We start from the raw sequence: 22,415 nt of genomic DNA, 5'->3' as shown, positions 1-22,415 counted from the left end.
AATCCATTTCCCCACTCCGGCCAAAGGCAGTTCTAGAACAATCTGCCCCAGGACAGGACAGCCTCTCATTAGTGTCCCAGCCGCTGAACCAGAGCCACCCTAGGTCACAACATCTCCCCAGGCCCCAAGGGAGAAGGGAGCGCTGGAGCCAGCTCCCGGCTAAAGCACCCACTTCCCTGGCCTCGAAAGGATCTTCTCCGTCTCTAGGAACAGTTTGGACTCACAGCCTCCTCCCCAGCCTCACCCCTCTGCCCCCCCTTGCTCTCTCTGGGGTCACTTCACTCATGTTCCAAGCGCTGACATGGAATCAGAGGGGGAAGGTGGGGGGGAGTGGGAAGGGGAAGGGGAGCTGAAACTTGAGATCCCAGCCTTGGTGGGGGGAGTTTGGAGAGACACAGAGAGAGAGAGAGAGAGAGAGAGAGAGAGAGAGAGACAGGAAGAGAGGGTTCAGTTGGGCTTGGTTTTCTGAAGCAGGCAGCTTTGGGGGTTTGGTGCATGTGAGTGTGTGTGTGTGTGTGTGTGTGTTGTTTTCTTTCTCACAGGGAGGCCAAGCTTCCACTGGATAATAAAAGAACTTAGGGACCAGGCCAAGCCGGGGGAGCAGGGCCGGTGTGGGGACAGGGCAGCCGTGGGCAGGAGCGCGAGGAGGAAGGAAGGGAGAGGGGGAGATTGGAGGTGAGGGGGTGTCTGCGGGCGGGAGCACGGGCGGTGGGAGGAAGCCGAGCAGCTGTGGTATTTGGAGCAAGTATAAATAGCTGCCTGGACAGAGATCGGCCAAGCAGGGGTTTGCCGCTGCAGGGCTCGGGGGGCAGGCCTGTCCGCCCGCGGCTGGCCACGGCAGCACATCCCGGGTGCAGAGCAAGGCGGGGGGCAGGCGGAGCGCTGGGGGGGGCTCTGAGCCCACAGCCCTCGCCCTTGCCGCTTCTCCTGATGCTCTCCCGGCTGGCCATGCTGCTGGGTGGCCTCCTCCTCGTCGTGGCCGCCGTGACCGTGGCCCAGCGGAGGGGGCAGGAGGCAGGCGGGCGCCGCCGGGCACACCGTGTCCAGCACGGCCAGTGCAGCTACACCTTCGTGCTGCCCGAGCCGGAGCCCTGCCCGCCGGAGCCGGAGCCTTTCGGGGGCTCCAACAGCCTCCAGAGGGACTCGCCAGCTGCCACCCTGAACCTAGGGGACTGGCCTGCCCAGCGAGTGCGACAGCTGGAGAAGGTGCTGGAGAACAACACTCAGTGGTTGCAGAAGGTAAGGGCTGGGCCTGCAGGGGCGTGGTGTGGGGAGGCACAGGGGCCTGTCCGGTGGATAGGTGGGGGGTCCTCCCCAGAAGCCTTCCCCAGTGCAAAGGCCAGGCTGATCGGACCCGTGTCTCTGATTTGTACAGACTGGGCTAATGGGGAACAGAGAGGGACAGCGATGGCCCTGATGCCACACAGCAAAACGAGGCAGGCTCAGAGCTGGAAACCTGGCTCCCTCATTCATTCCCTTATCTGAGCAAAATCCACTGAGCTCTGATCCGGGGCCTGGCCCATCCTAAGTACCAGGGATATAACTGTACACAGAACAATATGACCCCTGCTGGCCTGGTGGGGGCCATAAAGAGCTATGTCAGATGGTGACAGATGGTGAAGCAAGATGAAGGCGGAAAGAGGGAGAGCAGTGACAGGGCGGCTATTTGAGGTCAGATCATCTGAGAGGACTTCTCAGAGGAGGTGATGTTTAAACCCAGAGAACAAGTAAGGTAATGTAGCAGCCCATGCGGATACATGCGGATACCTGCTGGGAAGCCGTTTGCTACAAAGGGACCAGCAGGTGCAAAGGCTGTGAGTGCAAAGGGAATGCAGTCAGGGTGCCTGCGGAACCTCGGGGACCTCGGTGGGGCAAAGGAGGGAAGAGAGGGCTGCTCGCTGCTCGAGCTGGAGCTGATCAGAGAGGTGAGGGGAGGCAGGCCATGTCGTGCCTTGGGGGGGCCACTGGGAGGACTCTGGCTCTTGCTCTGAACTTCGCAGGAGCCAGCGCAGACCTTGGAACAGGGGAGACACAGCTGATTTGTTCTGAACAAAATACCCTGCAGGGAGCAGGGTGCATTCTGGGAGCCCAAGGAGGGGGCTGCTCAGCTGCCAGGCAAGCAGAGATGGAGGCCTGGATGGAGCGGGACGGGGCTGGGCAGATCCTGCTTTATTCTGCAGGGGGCCACTCAGCCCCGTGGATGAGGAGCTGAGGACACCCCCGGCTGCTCTGGCCCACGGCCAGAGCCGCTCCAGAGTCCTCTGTTCTCATTCTTCCAGCAAACAGTGAGCTCCCGTTGTGTGTCGGCCCGCGACAAGGCACTGAGCACAGAGATGAACAAAGCCGGGTTGCAGGAGGCCCTAAGTAGGAGCAATGGAGGGAGAGAGTGAGACCCAGGCCGCCGGGCAGAGGATGGCCTGAGCAGCGACATATGATGGAGGGAAGTGGCCCGACTCCTAGAGCCTTCGGGTGTATTAAACAGCACACAGCAACCAACAGGGAACTTCTCCAAGGAGCAGTGCCTTCTCACTCCTTGCTTTCCAAACTGTTCAGATCGTGCACCCAATCACCAAAGAGCGTCCATGCACATTTAGTTAATAATTTTTGCACATGTACCCATATTAATGCAAGTACAGGGAATAAAATGAAAAGGAACCCTCCATTTTCAAAAAGGTGACCTACGAAATCATCATTTCAGTTGAAGTTCTGACGGTTTCCTCTGTTTTCCAAACAATTGCCTTGAGCACACCTGGGTTTATCTGTCCCCAAGGTGGGGAGACTGACCTACGTGAGACTAACCAACCCGCTTTGCACACACTCGCATATCACTTACGGGCACGCACACTTAACCGCCTGTCTTGCTCCTGCCCTGATCTCAGCCCCCTCATTCACCATCTCCCCATAGGCCCTTGCCTACCTGCCCTCTCACCACCCCGCCCCCACTCTGCCACATTGCCAGCCTGCCACAATCCCACCCCAAGGTCCCCTCGAGAAGGTTCTTGCCCTCCCATGCTGGAGTGGGAGCTCCATGCAGCCTTGAAGTCTGTGTGTTTCCTGTTCCATGAGGGTCATTCCAAACCTTGCCTCCTCCTCAAGCCTCCATCCTTACTGTCGCCCCTCCTCTCACCAGAACAATGATGCCCTGCTTCAGTGAAAGATGGGGACAAAGGAAGAGCTACCCTTCAGCTGCCTCTCCCACACCTGCACGTTCACCCACGCATCCATTAGTCCCCAGGAGTTTTCTTCAGCTCAGAAGGAAGAGGTTCCTTCAGGGGCCAAGGCCACTGTTCCCTCCTAGGATACAGATCCCATCCCCAACCCCTACAGCCCCTGAACTTCCCCAGGCCGACTATCCCCTCCTGTGCTCCCTCTCTGCTGATTCTTCCCCTCAGGGTTTGATCCCATCTAAGCATCATCCATTTAAAAAAAAAAAAAAAAAAAAAAAAGGAAGGAAAAAAAAAAGAAGTAGAAGTAGAAGACAGAGGAGGAGTAGAAGAAACAAGCCTCCTGTCCAGCCCCCACCCTCTCGGACTTCTGGCCTGGCTCTCAGAAGTCCGCACAACCTGCCTCCATTTCCTCACCTCCCATGTACTCCTTCCCCCAAAAGTCACCTCCCACATGCCACCTCCCACATCCCAAGGCCACGACTCAGTCTTCATCATACTTGATCTCATGACAAATATAATGTTGCTGGCCAGGACTATCCTTCCAGAAACGGTCTCCATCAGCAAGTCCTCAGCCACAAAACACGCCTCCCCTGACCTACCTCCCAACCACTTTCCCTCCCTCTGCAGCCGCCCTGGGCTCCCTATTTCCACCCTGGCCCCCACAGTCCATTCTCTTAGCAGACAGAGGGATCCTAAGTTAGATCCTGTCCGTCCTCTGCATAAAACCCTCTTGGGGCTCCCATCTCTTTGGAATGAAAGCAAAAATCCTTAGTCCCTAGGACACCCCTTCTCCCAGATGCCCACATGGCTCACCCAGCCCCCCTCGGGTCTCTGCTTAAATGTCACCTCCATAGGGAGGCTCTCCCTGTCTGCTCCATTTAAAACAGCCGCCCTGCCTCCGTTTCTGCATCCTCTCAACCTGACTTTGGTTTTCTGTCTTTGCACGTCCCACTACCCATTCTTAAAGCACTTCTGTGGGTCTTTGTGCTCCAGAAGAGCAAGGATCATAGCTGCTTTGTTCATGACTGAGTGCCCAGAGCCTGGCACAGCGCCTGGCAGAGCAGGTGCTCCTTACATGTCTGCGGAGGGAACGAACGCACGGATGCGTGAACATCCCTGAGTCCCTCCAGTCGCTCCGGGCCCCCTCCCCCACCCCCCGACATGCTAGTGTTGCCCAGGACTCTGTCCCCACTCTTCCTTTCCTCTCACACTTCATGACACTGTCCCCAAGGCTGCCCCCAGAACTCCTGTGGCACTGTCTCCCACCTGCCCCCTGATGACACAGAATCGGCATCTGACAGTCTCCTGAGCCCCAAATCCATGACCGTGACCCCGCAGGTGTCTCTCCTCTGAGAGGTCATGGTGCCTCAACCCCGAAGATGCCTGACTCTCAGCTCTTCCCTCCCTGCCTACCTGTCTCTGTTAAGGCCTTCTGCAGCTCTGGGCTGTCCTTCACGCCCACCTGTCCCCAGGCAGCAGGTCCCACCCGCCTTGTGGCCTTGGCCTCTCTCCTTGTGGTTCATTGTCCTATCTCCCCAGCTGCCACCCCACGCAGGCCTTGTCACCTCCCCACTGGCTTCTCTACTCCGAGCATCACCCACTCATCCCTCTTTGATTCCCCTGGGTACCTGGTGCTCAGGCAACATGGACTGAGCCGAAGGATGAATTTAGACCAGAGGCTCTCAGGTGAGGTCCCCCCGGCCACCTCTTCAGCCTGAAGAGCAATGTCTTCTCTAGATGTCCATGGAGCAGAGAATGCCAGTGTTGGAGTCAGGCCAACCTGAGTTCACATCCTGGTCTGACACTTGCCACGTGGTTGTGGATGAGCAAGCAAGTCTCAGTTTCCCCATCTGCAAAATGGAGCAAATGGCAACATGCTGGGGGATGGCCGGGAGGACCACTGAGATGGCTCCCACGCTGCTCTCAGCCCGCTGCCCCCCGGGCAGAGCGTGTGCTCCGTAAGACCCAGCCAGATGGGAAGGATCAATGGGCTCTTACTTCATTCAGCCGCATCACTAGTTCGAGCCCGGCACTGCTGGGTGAGGGCGGCTCAGCCCTTGGACAAGTCAGTCTAAGGGCCCGAGCCCAATCACCTGGGGGCTGGCAATGTCACTCGTCCCTGCTGGTGTCCTCTAGGGCTTCCCAGTCCTGCCTGATCTCTGCTGGGGTCCAAGTAGCTGTGTGCTCTTGGTTGAATGCCCCCTTCATGCCCTTTGGGCTGGGCCTATCTCAGAGTCTTTGAAACCCAAAGACCTCTTCTTGGTTTCTGTGTTAACACCCCAGAGAAGAAAAAAAAAAAATGAGATTCACAATATGCTGTTGTAGAAGCATCATCATCACCACCATCGCCATTAGGGATTCTTGGGGATGAGCAGAGAGGTCTGGCCTCCCCAGATCAAGCTCTTGGCAAGATTCCAATCATCAGGGTGCTTGGGTGGCTCAGTGGGTTAAAGCTCTGTCTTCAGCTCAGGTCATGATCTCAGGGTCCTGAGATCAAGACTGGCATCGGGCTCTCTGCTTAGCGGGGAACCTGCTTCCTCCTCTCTCTCTCTCTGCCTGCCTCTCTGCCTACTTGTGATCTCTCTCTGTCAAATAAATAAATAAAATCTTAAAAAAAAAAAAAAGATTCCAATCATCAGGGTGGACGTAGAAGAGACCCTCCCTGCTGCCAGTTGTCAGTGGCCAGCACCTGCTCGGCCCATGCCTCCGACTCCAGCCCCTGTCCCCTGCCCACCCCCCCACCACCCGCCCAGTACACAGGTGAGGAAACAGGGGAAGGGGACATCCGGGAGGCACCTGCAGTGACAGCAAGCCTGCAGTCTCACTCCAAACTCCAGGTCCTTCTCCTGACTCTGGAGGGTGCCAGGGAGGTGGGTGAGGCAAGATCCGAAAGATGGTATGGGGGGGCGGGGGTGTTCCGTAGTGCCTCAGAATTCCCGAATCCCTGACACTCACTCCCTTGTCCCAGCACACCCGCCCCCTGGCTGGTGTCCTCCTGCCTGTGCTGGGGTGCATGGGGTGGGGGCTACTCCCTCTCCCCTTTCCTCACTCCCCTCCGCTTCTTCCTTCTACTCTTCTCCCCTTTCTCCACCTCTACTCTTCTCCTCCTCCTCCCCCCTCCCCCTGGACCGCCTCTGCCCTAATGACTCACGTCTGGAGTCTTCTCTCGGTGGTCTGGGTCGGTTGCGCATCAGCTCCTGGCTCTGCTCCACCCTCTCATGTGGGTGGAAAGCTCCAGCCAGGAATGTTGAGGGGGTGAGTGGACAGAGCCAGAGGGGGCGGGGGTGGGCAGGCTTCCCCAGCAGGCTGTGCAGCATGGTGGGGCCTCCTGGGTCCACTGCCTGGGCAACCTCGCGCTGGCCCTGCGTTCCATGCCTCGTCCGTGTGATAAGAGAGTTTGATGTGGGCCAAAGAGAAGCAGAACTGGGAAAGCATCTGCCTGCAACAGGTGCTCAGGGAAGGGTCCCTCTTGTTATTGTCATTCCCTGAGCTGACCCGAGTCTCTGCCAGAAAGTGCCCCACTCTGTCTTTTCCCGTTGCAGGATCCATTCTACAGATGAGGAGAGCAGGGAAACCCAGGCCAGACACAAGGGCAGCCCAACTTCCTCTGAGCTGCTGGAGTCCCAGGGGCAGGGCAGGTGTCAGACCCCAAAACCATGGGGCCTTCTGCTCTCTCCCGGGTCCCAGTGACAGTGGGCCCTCTCTGCTCACCTCTTCATGTATCTCTGCCTCTCCCTTTTTATCTCTGTGTCTCTTTGCCTCTCGTGGGGTCTCTCTCCTGAGACCTTCACCTTGGCCCTGACATTGCCTCTATCTCTGTGTGTGTCTCTGCCACTGGTCTCTACCTGCCTCTCTCTCAGACCCTCTTTCCCTCCCCCCCTAGATGGGCCAGCCCTCCCATCTCTACCTTCCTGGGTGTCCACAGGCTCTGTCCACCCCAGAACACACAGGACCCACAAGCCAATGGCCCAGTGCCCACCCTTCAGCCAGGGCGCTCATCTGGGGCCTCTTTCTCTTCCCTCTCTGCACCCCAAAGCCAAGTGGGGAGGGAAGAGGGGCTGGACAGCAGCCTCCCAACCTGGCACTGCCCCAGCCTCTGCTACTCACTCCAGATCCCTGACGCCAAACCTCAGAAGAGCTCCAGACCTCAGCTCAGCGCTTGCAAAGCCCTGCCCGGCTGGATGTGGGTCAAAAGCACATCCAGCAGAGCGCAGCGTGGGTTCCTGGCCCAGCCCAAGACCCTCCCAAACTGGCCCAGGACTCCCAGCTGCCCCAGCCTCCCCAGGCTGCCCGTAAATTCTTGGCATTTTCGGCCTTCGGTTATCCAAACAAGAAATGAATCTCAGTTGCCGAACAGAATGTCTTGGGGTTTGGTTTCCTAACCTCACCGCTGGCTGCTTTCTAAGCAGTTTGGGGCTGGGGGGCGGGGAGAGAGAACAGCATCTGCTTCTTGGAGAAATGGGGCTATTTTTCCAAGAAGGGAAACTAGAAATGGCTGGCACAGATGCCCTTGGCCTAGGGATGACCGAGGGCGCCACAGGGGCAGTGGCCCCCCAAGCAGCTTCCCCCTAGCGAAGGACAGGTTTATTTGTTCAAGCTCCTGGGCCAGGCCATCCCATGGGGGCAGGGCCTTGCTTTTCTGGCTCTCTCCTCTGGGGCTCAACAGCTAAGCTGGGCTGGGACTCACACAGACCCTCTCCCCCCATCGTCAACTAGGGCAGGAAATGTGAGAAGACAGGCCCCAGGTCAGCCCCTACGTCTGCACCTCTGGCCTTGGAGCGTTTGCTTAACCTCAGAGTCAGCTCTGAAATGTCTGGAATGGACCCAGATGCGGGGGGGTGAGTGTGGGGGTGGTCATGTCCCAGTGGGGCTACTGACCAGCTGTGGGACCCTGGGGAAGCCACCAGCATCACTTGGTCCCTGTAAAGTGGAAATCAAAACACTCATTGCCTCCTGGAGAGCACACAAGACAAAGGAAAGAGAACAGAATTCAAGCGCAGGGTTCATGGAGCATTTACCATGTGCCACACACCGTCCTACATGCCTCGTGAGAGTTCCTGCATTGGAGTCTCACAGCGAGCCTCTGAAACCAGACTGTTTGCCCCTTCACAGATGAGGAAACTGAGGCACCCAGAGGTTCGGGGGCTTGCCCCAGGTCACATGGCCAGAAAGGAGGAGATCAGATCTAACCCTTGAGCTATCTGCTGCCTGAACCCACACTCTGGGCACTAAGACCAGTTTCCTGGCTAATAAATCAGACGTGTCCATTGTGGCCTGGTCCCCGGATACCCAGCTGGGGTCTGCAGAACGGAGAGAACCCTGGCCACCCGAGAGAAACTCACCGATGCTAGATTTTTCCCTTCCCCACGAGCCCCTCAACCACCGAGGGCTTCTGGAAGACTCTGTGCCAGAGAAGATTTGATAAGCATCTCAGCAAGCCTCAGCAGCTCTTGAAAGCCAAGGGGACCCAGAACACCATGGTATCCCCCATCCTTGGCCAGAGCCCACACTAAATCCCACAGAGGCAGACAGAGTGTGGACCTTGAAGCCTCCTCCCCTCCCACGCACGCAGTTTGAACCCCAGCTGCTCCACTGCTTGTTGGCTGCGTGTTCTCAATTACTTTGCCCCTTCTGTGCCTCAGTTTCCTGATCTGTGAATTGGGAGAGCTAATAGAAGCCACTTTGCGGGTATCGTGATTACATGAGTTAACACATGTGCAGGGCTGGGTAGGACACAGAGGGAAAAAAATCACCTGTCATCCCAATTCCCTGGTCACCTCCCAGTTAATTCCCTTTCAGTGTATTCTCTACTTGTTAAATATCCACAGAAATGTTTCAGAAGTACGAAAAGATAGAAAAATCAGATAAAGCTCTCGTTCCCACAACCCAGCTTAAGAAGCAAAAGCTTCCCGATGCGTCTCAGCTCCTGCCCCTCCCTCTTCCTTCCCGATCAGAGAGAGTCACTGTGAATTCGGTGTCAGTCATCTCTTACCCCATGGCTCACCCTCCCTAACCAATGTATAATATTTATTTCCTCTATAAACGGTGTTGCACGATCTAGATCTTTCTACAACTCACTTTTGTCCACTCAACCTCACAGCTGTGAGATGTGTAACTCTGCAAATGTGGGAAAGGCCTGAGCTTCAGTCTTTCCAGCTGTAAACTGGGAGCGGTGGTACGCTTCTGTCTGGGTTTACCACGAGGCCCAGACGCCCAGCGCATGCCAAGGTCCGGGCACGAACCTGATGCAGCTTCAGCTGTCAGGGAAGTTTCTCCTCCTTTCTGGGGTGTGTGATGGCCACAGACTTCCTCTGTGCCAGGCACTGGCTGCCTATCGTGTGACACAAAGATCGATCCATTAAACATCACAGCATCCTCAATGCTGAGGATGGTTACAATCCCCGTTGATTTTTTTTACATATATATATATATATATATTTTTTTTTTTTTTTTAAGATTTTATTTATTTGACAGGGAGAGACACAGCGAAAGAGGGAACACAAGCAGGGGGATTGGGAAAGGGAGAGCAGGCTTCCTGCTGAGCAGGGAGCCCAACTTGGGGCTTGATCTTAGGACCCTGGGATCATGACCTGAGCCGAAGGCAGACGCTTAATGACTGAGCCACCCAGGCGCCCACGATCTACTTTAATTAAGGGGACACTGAGGCCCAGGGTGTTCACATAGCTAGGAAGGGAAAGTGGTGGATTTGAACCCAAGTGGGGTCCAGACCTCACACGCAAACACCATGGATGGCCTCTCTAGGCCCCCCCATCTTACAGATGGGAACACTGCCCCTGGGCATGGGGAGTGACTCAACTATCCTCACCCTGAGGTCAGTGACAGGGGTTAGATCAGAACTCAGGGCTCCTGACACCTAGCTGAGGGCATCTTGCCCCTCCTTCCCTATAGCAACATGACACACTGCATGTCACAAACCTCATGAAAAATTAATGCGTCCTTACAGTTACTAAGTTCTGGGCTCGTGTGCAGGCGCGCTTTCACACAGGTGAAAATGTTCTTCTCCATCCACTCAGTCCACAGATAGAAACCCCTTCCACAGAGGTTTATTAAGAGCTTGCATTGTTAGGCACTGTGCCGGGGATGCAGATCCCGCAGTAAGCAAGGGAGACTCAATCCCTCCCCTCTGCAGCAGCAGGAGAGACACCAACCTAGTAATTTCTCATGTGTAATGATCAACCATGATACACGCTGTGAGGAAGACCCCACCTGTTCTAGGAGTAGATAACGTGGGACCCGACCTTGATGGAGGAAGGGCTCTAGGAGGAAGGACAGACCTGGAGAAAGGAAGGGAAAGGAAAGAGGAAGAGAAAGGAAAAGCATTCCAGGCACAGGGAATAGCCAATGCAAAGGCCCTGGGGTAGAATGAACAAGTGATTTAGAGGAAGGGAAAAGAATTCCTTGTGGCTAAAGCATAGAGAGCCAGGAGACGTGTGGTCAAGCTGAGACTGGAGTGCTCATCAGGGGCCAGACCACACCCCCCTGGTCCCGATCCTGCTGTCAGGGATCTTGGGTGCTGGGCACTTTTCTGCCCTGTGCCTAGTGAGGGTTGCTCTGCAAAGTTGCTTTGTAATGAGCTATGGACTTCTGAACCTGCTCTTCCCTGATCCCTCCTCCATCACCCTGTTTTCAGGGTCAGCCTCAGACACCAAAGATGCAAGACGGGTGAGTGGCAAGAGCTCAGCCACTGGATTCAGATCTGAATGTACAAGCTGTGGGTACTGCTCGGCCTCTCCAGGCCTCTGCTTATTCCTTTGTCGAGTGGGGGAGCAATCCCTCTTTTCCTTCAGGCTGCTGGGAATCAGACAAGAACAGTCACACACCAGAGTTTTGCTGCAGGAAAGCCTGGGGCCCAAGGTAGAGCTGGGTTGGGAGGCAGGGGTGGGGGGTGCTGCCAAATGATCACTCAGTCAAGGAGACTTTGCAGGAGTGTGACCTGGTCGATCTGCTCCCAGACAGCCTGGGTTTGCCCATGACAAGCTGCCTGACCTTGGATAAGTTGCTTAACCACGCTGGGGCTCATCCGTAAAATGGGCTGATAGCACAGAGAGTGGGGACAAAGATCTAATAAGCACAGTGGCTAGAACAGTGCCCAGCACATACTATGTATGCTAAGCAAAATGGACACACTACCCCGTCCTATGTAGAAGCTGTTCCCCAGGTGGCAGCGAGGTGAGCAATTAGGAGAAACGTGCTTCTTCACTTTCTCCCCATTAAATTCTCAATCTCTGCACAAGGGAGAATAAGGAGGACTCATCTAACGGGCCCCCTTTTAGACAAACCTTCCAAGATCAAGGTTGAGACTCAGACAGCTACAAAAGGAGAGTGGAACCTTGGAAGGCCAATGGCCCCGGCAGCCTGTTTCCATCTTCTGAGAAGCACCCCAACTTCAGAGAGCAAATGTAGGCCTAGCCTCCCCTCCCCCTGCTCTCCCTTCCCCACTCCCCTTCTCTTCTCCCTGTAGCTTCCTTTGCTTGAACAGACACTGGGCAGCCCAAAGACACACACACACACAGACACACAGACACGCACCTCATTCGACTTAAGGCTCCAAGAGTGGGACAGCCATGAATATTCAACAGATATTGATAAACCCCTCCACATACTAGGCTTCGCACTAGGTCCCGGGCTATACCAGTGAACAAGATGAAAGAAACCCAGCCCCTGTTGGGCACAGATTCCAGCACTAGCCGCCTTTATTCCACTGGCCCGTCTGCCAAGTGGAAACAATGAGCCTCATTTTCTGACAAGGCCACTGAGGCCCAGAGAAGCTCCATCACTGGCACAGAAACGAAATGGCAAAACTGTGACTGGACCAGTGCCCGACTCGGTGCTCCGGGTCCCTGCTAGACTCAGGGCTGCAGCGCGAAGTTTGGAGAAGGCCGGCCTGTGCCGGGAATCGTGCGCTGGGCGGAACAGCGCCTCCCTCCACAACAGCCCACTGGTCCCTGACATACTCCACCTCTGGCCCCCTGCCCACTTGCTCTACACTCTCTGAGCCCTGGCCCAGAAGAAGAACAACGGAGGGGAAAGCAGCCAGGAGGGCCGGTCCTGGCGGCTCAGAACTGCAGGGTCAGGGTCTGTGTGGGCCCCAAGGGGAAAGGGAGGGGGCTGGAGCAAGGCAGAGGAGGAAGGGCCAACCCTTGGCCATCAGGCTCAGAGCCACAAAGTCAGCCTTGTTGCAAAAATGAGGAAACTGAGTCATGAGGCAATGAGACAATGGGGCAGGGGTGTGACGCACTCAGCCTGGTAGGGGGAGCACCTGGGAACAAGAGGGTCTGACTCTGGCAACCACAGCAAAAGGAGCGCGTTCCTTCACAACTGTGGCACAACACATTCCCCTCCAACATGTCACAGCTTAAAAGAAACAAACACAGTTACCATCCCTCGGCCTCTGAGAGTCCAGAATTCAGGCGCAGCTTGACAAGGTAGCTCTGACACGGGTTTTCTTCATGCGCTGTACTCATGCCAGCTGGAGCTGGGGTCCTCTGGAGGCACCCCTGGAGCTGGAGGACCAGGCTCTGGGCGGCCCACTCCCAGGGCTTGTAGGTGGGTGCCGGCCCGCGGGGTGGGGGTGGGGAGGCTCCACTCCTGTAGTCGGGCTGCTGGCGGGTCCTCAGGACAAGGCGGCCAGTAGCCCCCCGCCAAACCAGAGGCCCAAAAGGGTGCAAAGCAGAAAGCCTCACTCAGACATTTCTACAAGGTGCCATGGTCATCGTGGCCAGTCCTGGCCCAGTGAGGGACGCACGGCACCTGGAGCACATACCAGGAGGTGGGACCCTTGGAGCCTGGAGTCTTGGAGTCTGGCTGCCTCCAGGTGCCCCCTGAGCAGTGAAGGTTGTGCTCTCCACAGCTGCAGGCCCGAGTTCTGAGTCACCTCTGCCGCTCAGAGGCTGTGTGACACGGGCGATGGGCCCATCTTCTTGTGCTTCTTTTCTTCACCTATAAAATGGGGATGATGAGAGAGCCAAGGACAAGAGAGGCTCTGTGTGTCAGGTCCTCGAGGCCAAGCCAGGCCCACACACACCTAGTGCTTTGGAGACCTGATGGCCTTCTGAGGTGCCTAGCTGCAGGGCAGAGCCCGGCCCACCCTTCAAGCGGGAAAAAGGCCTACTCTGGTCTCTGCGCTCTCCCCAGGGTCCATGCACCGGTCCCGCCACATCTGAGCAAATCTGTTGAACAGATGAATGAGTGTCATATCATTTCTAGAACATGTCTCCTGAAGGCAACCCCGGCTGGCTCCCTGCCTTGCTGGGGACCTCCCCGAGCTCCAGCTGTTGAGGAGCCCACAGCAGCTTCGCCAGCGTTTCTGCTCCTGTCCGTCCGCCTCTCTCCAGGTGTCTCCAAACTGATTTCCAGCAGCCAATTATTCCGTGGAAATCTGCCACTCCTGACATAACAACGACTATTTGTCCTTTCAACAAATATTTACTAAGTGCCTCTCGGGGGCCTGGGACGTGTTGAGCCTAGAGGATGTGGCCGTGACCATGGCAGTCCTGCATGCCTGGGGCTGGTATTCCTGGGGAGAAAACGGACAGCTAGGAGATCCCGGCCGTGATCTCAGATGTGTGGAGTGCCGTGAAGAAACCAGGTGGCTGCAGTGGGAGGAGGAGGGAGAGGGGCTCCGTGTTTACCTTTGATGGGGTAGCCAGGGAACCTGTCTCCGGAGTGGTGCCATTTGGGGGGAGACCCGAGAGTCAGAAGGAGGCTGACAGGGTGCTCCTGAGCTCGGGGCTGTGGATGTGTGTCCGGAGGACTCGGTCAGGCAACACTCTAGCTCCTGTGGCGCCTGCCGCAGCCCCAGGGCCCCTCCTCCTCCGATACGAGTGTGGAAACCGCAGACAGGACCTCTGCCAAGGGCCGTTTGTTCACATCACAAGTGTCCATGCTCTTGGACTTGGCAGTTCTGCATCAAAGACCTCATGCCTGACACAGCAGTGCAGGAGAGCTAGGTGACCTGTGGGTAAGGATGCTCCTAGCAGCCCCGGCGTGATGGCAAAAGCCTGGAGATGACCGCAGCTGTCGGGGACCAGTTGCACAAATAGCGGTGGCGGCGGACGGAGGGCAGTGAGCTGTTAAAGCCATGAGGCAGGGCTGTCTCGATGGCTCTGGATGCAGGCTCCACACCGTGTTCTCAGAGAGAAGTGGCAGGTGCAGAAGGGGGTGCAGAACCTTTACGAGCCCAAAGTGCGGGAGATGTGAGCGCACTCGCTGGGGACACCAGCATGGACATGGAGTCTCCCTGGAAGTGATCCCCGCACGTCCTTCAGTGGCTTGTGGGAGGGGAACCAGGGCAGGGCTGCGAGAGGCGTTAGCCTTCCTTGTCCTTTGAGTCCTTGGACTTCTGACAATGTGCTCATATCACCCATTCCCCACCCAAAAAGAAAAAAAATTAAAATTATAAAAATACACATTTAAATTGAAACACACACACACACACACACACACACACACACACAGATATCAAAGTTCTGTTCTTCCAGATTTTCATGGTCTGGCTACCTTGGGCCGTTAGCTCCTGTGTGCAGCCTCCTATAAAGTACTTTCCTGATCAGGGCTTCAGATTCCCCACATAGGAAATAGAGCTGGCTGTGTGGTCCCTGCAGGTCTTTCAGATTCCCATATCCCTCCTGCCTGGGCTCAGATCTCTGGTTGGTGGGGGTGGGAGTGGGGGTGGTGCTGCTTTCCTCTTTGTCATCAGGCCAGACTTTCATCTCCCCCTACCCTGTACCTTGGGCCTGGGTTCAGCCTGGCTGGCTTGACCCTAATTCCCCCCTCCCTCACCTCCAATGCAGCCCAGTTCAGATCCTGCTCTTTGGGGTAGTTTTGCCTGTTTCCAAAGCACAGACTTTTTTTTTTTTTTTTTTCTCCTGGAAAGGAATTTGCAAAGAAGCATGGTTTCCTCTATTAACGTGGGACTCCCCCAGCAGGCTTTTGAGCAGAAGGTGCTATGACCGGGCTTAGGCATGCTGCGCTCTCTCTGGCTGCTGGGTGGGGCACAGACTGGGGGCTGGGGGACACGAACAGCAGTTTGGGGTGGCGAGGCTGGGAAGCCGCACAGGAGATGATGGAGGCCGGGTGCAGGTAGAGGTGGTGGGGCTGGGGAAAGTGGTCAGTTTCTGCACGTGATTGCAGAGTAGGGACCACAGATCAGATGTGGGCTTGGGGGAGGAGGAGTGAAGAAGGGCTCAAAGAGTTTGGGCCTGAGCCATGGGAAGGATGGCATTTGCTCAGAGATGAAATCATTTCACCAAAGTCACGTAGCTCAGAGCTGGGGAGCTGAGACGAGAAACCGAGCTCCCCACTGCTTCCCTGAAGTTTCACGGGGGTTGTTTTGGGGCGAATCCCTGGCCTTTCTGTACCTTAACAGACATCTCAGCTCTTGGAAGCCCCTGGTTCTCTTTTGATCTGATTCAGGCATAAGCCTGAGCAGGGGACCCAGAAACTCGGGCGACAGGCAGAAGCCAACATCAGGGCTCGCCTGGCTCACTTGTCCTTGGTGCTCCCTGGCAGGAGGGCTACACCCCACTCCTGCACCAGGTGAGGGGGACATGGCTTCCACTTGCTTAGCTCCTGCCCCAAACCTCCTGTGCCCGCCGGACCTGACCTCCTGGCTTCCAGAATCAGCAGATCTGGGGATGACTCCAGGATCTGCTAGCTTGACAGGTGACCTCAGGAAAGTGAGCCTTCATTTGCTCATCCATAAAATGGGGTCAATAGCAGAGGCCCCACGCAGGGGGAGGAGAGGCGATTTCTAAGGTGCCCAAGCACAACCGGCAATCATGGGGTGCCATAATGAGTTACCGGGACATCTATCCCCCAAGGGCCCCCAACTCCTGTCCCCACTCTCACTCCTGGCAAAGTCCCACCAGCAAAGGACAGAAGGACCAGAGGCTGAGACATATGTTCTCCATAAGGACAGAGTCTCCAGCCTTCCTGGGGTGCTGCAGGTGGAGGGGTGCCAAGCCCCCACGATGACAACAACAGTAACAGCGAAAGTCACTGTGCACCTGGCACGCGCCAGGTACGGGTTCGCTGAACCCTTCCCTCACCCCCAAGTCTCATGTGATAGACCCCACTACTGTGTCCATTTTACAGCTGGGGAAACTGAGACTCTGAGAGACCACACAGCCAGGAGGCCTCAAAGCTAGATATAAACAGAGGCTTTCTCCAGGCCTGTAGAAAAGAAGTCCGGTTAATGGAAGTTGAAGGTTCCAGAGTCTCCTAAGGGGAGATGCAGGGAGCATCTGCTATGGGCCAGACATCCTTGGGTTCTTTGTCCAGGGGTCTCGTTTAGCCTTCATGCTAATCCCAAAAGGGGGTTTCTTGGTTCCCCCATTTCCCATCTGACAGATAAGGAAATCGAGACTCAGAGGGAAGACATTCCACTCAGTTCCTATCGCCAGTGTGTGGAGCAGGTGGGATTCACACCCAGAGCCTAGAGTTCTGACATTAGAAGTCTCGCCAGCCTCTGGAAGGTTTGCTACGAGGCCTCATTCTCTTCCAGTGTCCTTCCCACCCCAGGGGGCCAGTCCTACACCCTCCTACGAGATCCCGCCCGCAGTGACTCAGAGCTAGACACCGTACAGAGATGGCCTTGACTTCCAAGGGGTCCCACAAAGGTTGTGGGGGACCCCAGCCGCCCATTCCAGAACAGCTTTGGCCAGTGGGGGTCATGATGGTGGGCTCTCCCTTACTGGCTTCCTGGCACAAAGGCCAGAAGGGACAAGAGGCAGCTTGGGCAGGGATTTAATTTAATTTTAATTTTTAATTTTTTTTAAGTGCGATTCCGTCCTTAGCCATTGTTCTGTTTCCCAGAGGCTGCCCCACAGAGCCACGCAGTGGTATTTCTTCCAAAGGCAATTCTTCCAGGAGGGGAGGTGTCCAATCCATTCATTCATTCAAATAAACGAGCATCCATGGAGCTACGAATTGCCAGTCACTCCCTGAGGCTCCAGAAGCCAAGGGGGGCCGAGCCCCACATGCACTCTGGGGCACATGCTCCAGTCAGGGAGCACCAGTGAGGACATCTGTGTTCACTTTCCCCGTGCCCTGGGCCTCTCTGGCATCTGGCAAAGCTCTGGACCCTCTCTCTGAAGCAGACTTTTTCAAATGTAAATTTAAATGCATAGATTGACAGAGGAAACACATTGCCTTGAGAGACAGGTATCCCAATACTTTTTAAACAGATTTGCAATACTGACCCCTATGGCTCCTGTATTAATACAGTAAATAACAAAATCTGACAATCTAGTACTTTCCATCATTTTGCCGTCATGATGCGTGTAAACAGGATGTCCTGTATGTCCGCAGTCACTGTGGTGAGACACAGGGACGTCTGGGATGTCTCCCGGTAACAAAGTCATGGGCATTGCTACCACCATGGTAGCAATCTGTGGCCCATAGTCCATACCGTGGGCGGAGCTCGGTTCAATTAGAGATTAGCAGGCTCACTGTGGGAAATGTTCTGCATCTTGCTGATTTCACTCAAGAGTATAACTGGGACTTCTTTTTAGACCAGCCTCCGATGAAGGTCAGCCTCCTTCTTTTTAACAGCTGGCTGGTCATCCATGACACAGCCATACTGGAATTTGTCCTGTGCTGGTTATATAACCACACCCCAAGCCCTTCAGGTAGGTCGTGTCAGGAATCTTCCTCCTCCCCACAACCCAGAGATAGAGGAGCCATGATTACCCTCATTCTAGAGAAGAGGCCCAGCCAGATAGAGGCACCTGCCCAAGGTCACACCACCTCTAGGTTGAGAGCTTTGATTCGAACCCAGGGTCATCAGATACAAAGAACTAACTACTCTTTCCTCATTGGATTTTATCTGTCATTGACAAAATGCTTTCCCCAAATATGAACCTCGGGCACCGTTTTCCAAGGAAGAGACAGGCAGGGCAGGTCACCGTCATTGACCTTCTTTCTGATTCTCGAACCTGTGAGATGCACTCACACCTCAGGGCTTGTGCCTTTGCCTTTCCCTCTGTCTAGAACTCCCTTCCTCCTGAATCTGGCACAGTGGGCAAGCCTCTCAGCTCCAGTGAGGGGTTTCCTGCCATTCCAGCCAAGCTCTACCCTGACCTCACTCACTGCCCTGGCTCATCTCCTTCAGCGCACTGGTCACTATTGGAATTTAACTGATGACTTAGGGACCATGGGCTGGAATCAGAATTTTGTTGCCAATTTTGTTCATTCCTGATTTCCTAGTCCCTAGCATAGGGCCGAGCACACAATAGGTGCTCAAAAAATTCCTGAGTGAATACATCATAGCACTCAGAGGGATTCGTTTGAAAAACTGTATTTATCATTGTAATACGTGCTTTCATATGGGACATTTTCTAGAATCTTGTTTCAGTGGGTTTGTTTTTTACCGAGGTGTAGACACAAGGTGAGGCACACCCGTCTAACATATGGTTTCATGAGTATGACGAATGTTTAAAGACATGCAACCACAACCACAATCATGACACAGAACACTGCCAACACCTCAGAAATTTCTATGACCTTTTGCAGTCAATTCCCAACCCCAGACTCCCGTTCCTGACAACACCATGGATTCCGACTTCTCCAGAAGTCACATCAATGGAGTCCTACAGTATGTAGGCTTTTAAGTCTGGCTTACTTCACTCTGTGTAGTTCATCCTTTTTGTTTGCACACATCGCTAGCTCCCTGGATGGAGTCAAGGATGGTTACTTATCCGTAGACGGTTGCTTCTCCATTCTCTAGTTGTAAACTTTTTTTGTACAAATAACGTGGGAGAAAAGCAGGCTTGAGGGGATGCCCATCTGTGATCTGTCCAGAACACCTTCCTTCCTTACCCAGCCCCTGGAGTCTAAACTCCTTTCCTTTCCTTCAAGGCCCTTTTCAGCTGCCCCCTACCCAACAAGGAGCAAGGTCTCCTGTCCCCGTGTCACAGATCAATAAAGTGAGGCTCAGAGAATTGTAGCCCTCAATTACTAGAGGCCCACAGTTGGAATGTCGTAGAGCCAAACTAAAACCCGTGACAAAGTGGGGGGGTTGGTAGCCCCAAGGCCAGAGATCAGCCTCTTTGTGGGCTGGAGAGATGGAGGACAGGGACCTGTCATCATCACAGGTCAAGGCCCCTGTCCTCCATCTCAACCCTGAGAATCTGCCAGCATGACGGTGACCGGGAAGAGGCAGGTCCAGTCCTAAGGTTGAGGGTGGGGGTGGGGAGGGGACTTTGGCAGATCTCATCCTGGGCTGGCTCCTTCATTAGGACCCTTCCCCCATCCTTCCAGCCTGTGCCTGAACCCTGGACCAGACCCAATCCCCACCAAGCAGGCCAGCATTACTCACCAGAGCCCAGCATGGCCAAAATGGGTCCATCTGGCCCAAATTACCCATCCCAGGACCCATGCTGGTGGGCGGGTGTGGCAAATTGGGTGATGGGCCCCAGCTGTGGGTGGCCTGGGTCCCACCCAGCCACTCACAGCCACAGGACAAGTGGGGGACGAATGAGGGTACTTAGGGAACTCCTGTCACTTGAGATGACCCCTAAGCTACCCTGAGTCCCCAACCCAGCTCTGCAGACCTGAAAAGAACCCTGGACAAGGAGTTGGGGAACCTAGCCTACCAGGCAGTGACCTTGGGCAAGTCTTCTGGGCCTCAGTTTGTCCATCTGCAAATGAGAGGCTTGGGGGAGATGCACGAGAGTCTCATCTCCTGAACGCACTTACTATTTGTCTGCTTAGGGTCTGGGAGTCTGCATTTGCTGCATTTTAAGCCAGACTCCAGGAGGTCTGTGACTCCTGAGAGTGAGCAAGAGCAGCCTCCTTATAGCTCTGCCTCCCCTATCCCCCCTGGGCACCCCGGCAACCACACATTAGCAATCCCAGGGAGCTGACAGAGGCATGGTGTCCAGCGCACCTGAAGCCAACCCCGGGGGACAGCAGTAGCCTGGCCCAGGTCCCAGGGAAGAGAGCAGATTCGAAACTGGCATTGGGATCTTAGTGGTCGGAACTCCCTAGGGGGATGGAGCGCAGCAGATGAGAAAAATAAAAAGCATCAAGGATAAGGTCTCGGTTTGGGGCCAGTTGCGGAGATGGGAAAGATGGTGGAATGAGGGAGAGTCGGTGGGGATGCAGACAGGGCAGTGAGCGCGGAGGAACCAAGGGGTCCACGTTGGATATTTTTGCCTGAAGACGCTTGTTGGAAGCCCACGTGAGGCTGTCAGGTTGGCGGCTGTGGAGGGGAGAAGGGCGGTGGGAGGCAGAGGCGGCACCGTCAGCACTTGACAGTCGTAGGACCAACAGGACCACCTGCAGCGCGGGGCCTGATGCATTTGGAGCCCCGAACACTTTGTCCTCTGGTCCTGGGTGAAGCTAGTAGATCCGAACACTTTGTCCTCTGGTCCTGGGTGAAGCTAGTAGATCCGTTTTCAGAGCAACGCTTTTAAATGCGTAAAACAAAAGCCCAAGACCACCCAGCGATGTTGTTGCCGCCGCTGTCATCAAAACCAGCATATAGCAAGTCTGCGCTCTAGTGGGAAAGCCGTCCCCAGGGTGGGTTTGAGAAGGTTCATCATTCTCAGGTCACGATGAGTAAAACCAGTATTTAAGATGCTGTAAGGGGGCGCCTGGGTGGCTCTGTCGGTTAAGCATCTGCCTTCAGCTCAGGTCATGATCTCGGATGGAGTCCTGCATTGGGCTCCCGGCTTAGCGGAGAGCCTGCTTCTTCCTTTCCCTCGGGCCTCCCCTGCCACCACTCATGCTCGCTCACTCTCTCTCTCAAATAAATAGATGAAAGATTTAAAAAAAAAAAAAAAGGTTCTATAACACTTGCACTATGGTGTGGAAATATTGGTGATTTCTATTGGTAATGAAGTTGCAGGATCCGCTAATAATGCTGTGTGTGGCCTACGCTCATAATAGAAGGCAATGCCAAACTTTCCTTACAGGTTAGCAAACAAAAGAGTTTTTTCTCACCCAAGGTCATGGACTCCCTGAATTCTTTCTGCAGACCCTGTGGTCCCCACTGAGGACCTCTGACCTAGGGAGAGAACGTACAGAGAGACAAGGGCACAGAACTGGGCCAAGAGCCCCCTGACATGTAGGAGCCTAGTAAAGGAGGAGGCAGAGAGGGGGTGACCACGGGTGGATGGACAAATAGGAGAAGGAGCATCTGGGAAGTGCTTCCAGAACTCGGGAGTGGCCATCTGCCCTGAGTGCTACTAGGGGACGAGTAAGAGGACATGGAAGGGTCCCTGGGCCTCCCTTGTTCAGGAGAAGATAACAACGAGGCAAGTTAAGGAGAGAAGGGGCTCCCAGGGCTGGGGAGGCAGGCAGGACACAGGATTCAACAGGATGGGTTATAGATTAGATATAGATATAGATATAGATATAGATATAGATATAGATGATATAGACTGATTGATTTGAGAGAGTGAGCAGGGAGAGAAGAGAAGCAGACTTCCTGCTGAGTGCAGAGCTTGATGCAGGGGTTGGGGGTGTCTCACGACCCAAGACCACACACTGAGCTGAAACCAAAAGTCAGGTCAGCTGCTCAGCCCGCTGAGCCGCCCAAGCACTCCAGTATGGGTTATACTTTTTTCTTGAACGGGGTAAAGACACAGACCTCATTATATCGTTCCTTATGCTTCTTTGTATGCGGACCATACACCAAATAATACTGTTAATGTTTTTAGAGGCAAAGGTGGGGATACAGGTGAGAAACTGGAGGCAAGTTGAAGAAGTTTTGCCTTTGAGGGGACCAAGGAAATTGCAGCACAGCTGGAGGGACTGCGGGGTCAAGAATTTGTTCTTAGATGGGAGTGGCTGAGACAGCGGGGCGGGGAGCTGATGGTGCAGGAGAGGACTGAGGGGCCCACATGACAAAGACTTGAGAAGCTCCAATGGGCCAGTCTCCCTAGTCCTCAGTCCCTTTTGTGACTGCCTCCCTGGGAGTTCTCACCCTTGAGTGAGCATCAGATTCACCTGCATGGCTGGGCACCACCCCAGAATTTCTGTTTCAGGAGGTGTACGGCGGGAGGTAGAAATCTGCATTTTTAACAAGCTCCCCAGACACTGCAGCAGGGTACCCACTTCGAGAACCACCGCTGTAGTCAATATGGCACGACCCACATGCGCCCCCTCCAGGATCTGACGTTGCACGTTGCCGTCCTTCAAAAACAGGGATAGGAGGAAGGGACAGGAACAGACTGTTAAGACAGAAGAAGGGAGGGGTGCCCAGGTAGCACAATCCATTAA

At 55.0% G+C, this 22,415-nt stretch overlaps 1 protein-coding gene across 2 annotated transcripts in view; it reads left to right on the top strand.

Annotated features, from left to right (window-relative positions):
- The first annotated feature begins 377 nt into the window (after positions 1 to 377).
- The window catches only part of ANGPT4 (angiopoietin 4), a 41,909-nt gene continuing 19,871 nt past the window's right edge, over positions 378 to 22,415 (top strand). Inside the window, exon 1 of one of the 2 annotated variants that reach the window (XM_032351135.1) lies at positions 378 to 1,239. In XM_032351135.1, the coding sequence (XP_032207026.1) occupies positions 931 to 1,239 (309 nt within the window). In that variant the 5' untranslated portion in view covers positions 378 to 930. The remainder of the gene's footprint in view (positions 1,240 to 22,415) is intronic. The other variant, XM_032351134.1, reaches the window with a different exon arrangement.

The sequence above is a fragment of the Mustela erminea genome, chromosome 7, assembly GCF_009829155.1.
Source record: "Mustela erminea isolate mMusErm1 chromosome 7, mMusErm1.Pri, whole genome shotgun sequence".
Taxonomy (NCBI): Eukaryota; Metazoa; Chordata; class Mammalia; order Carnivora; family Mustelidae; genus Mustela; species Mustela erminea.
The sequence above is the reverse complement of the archived record's forward strand: the minus strand, read 5'-3'. Positions and strand labels throughout refer to the sequence as shown.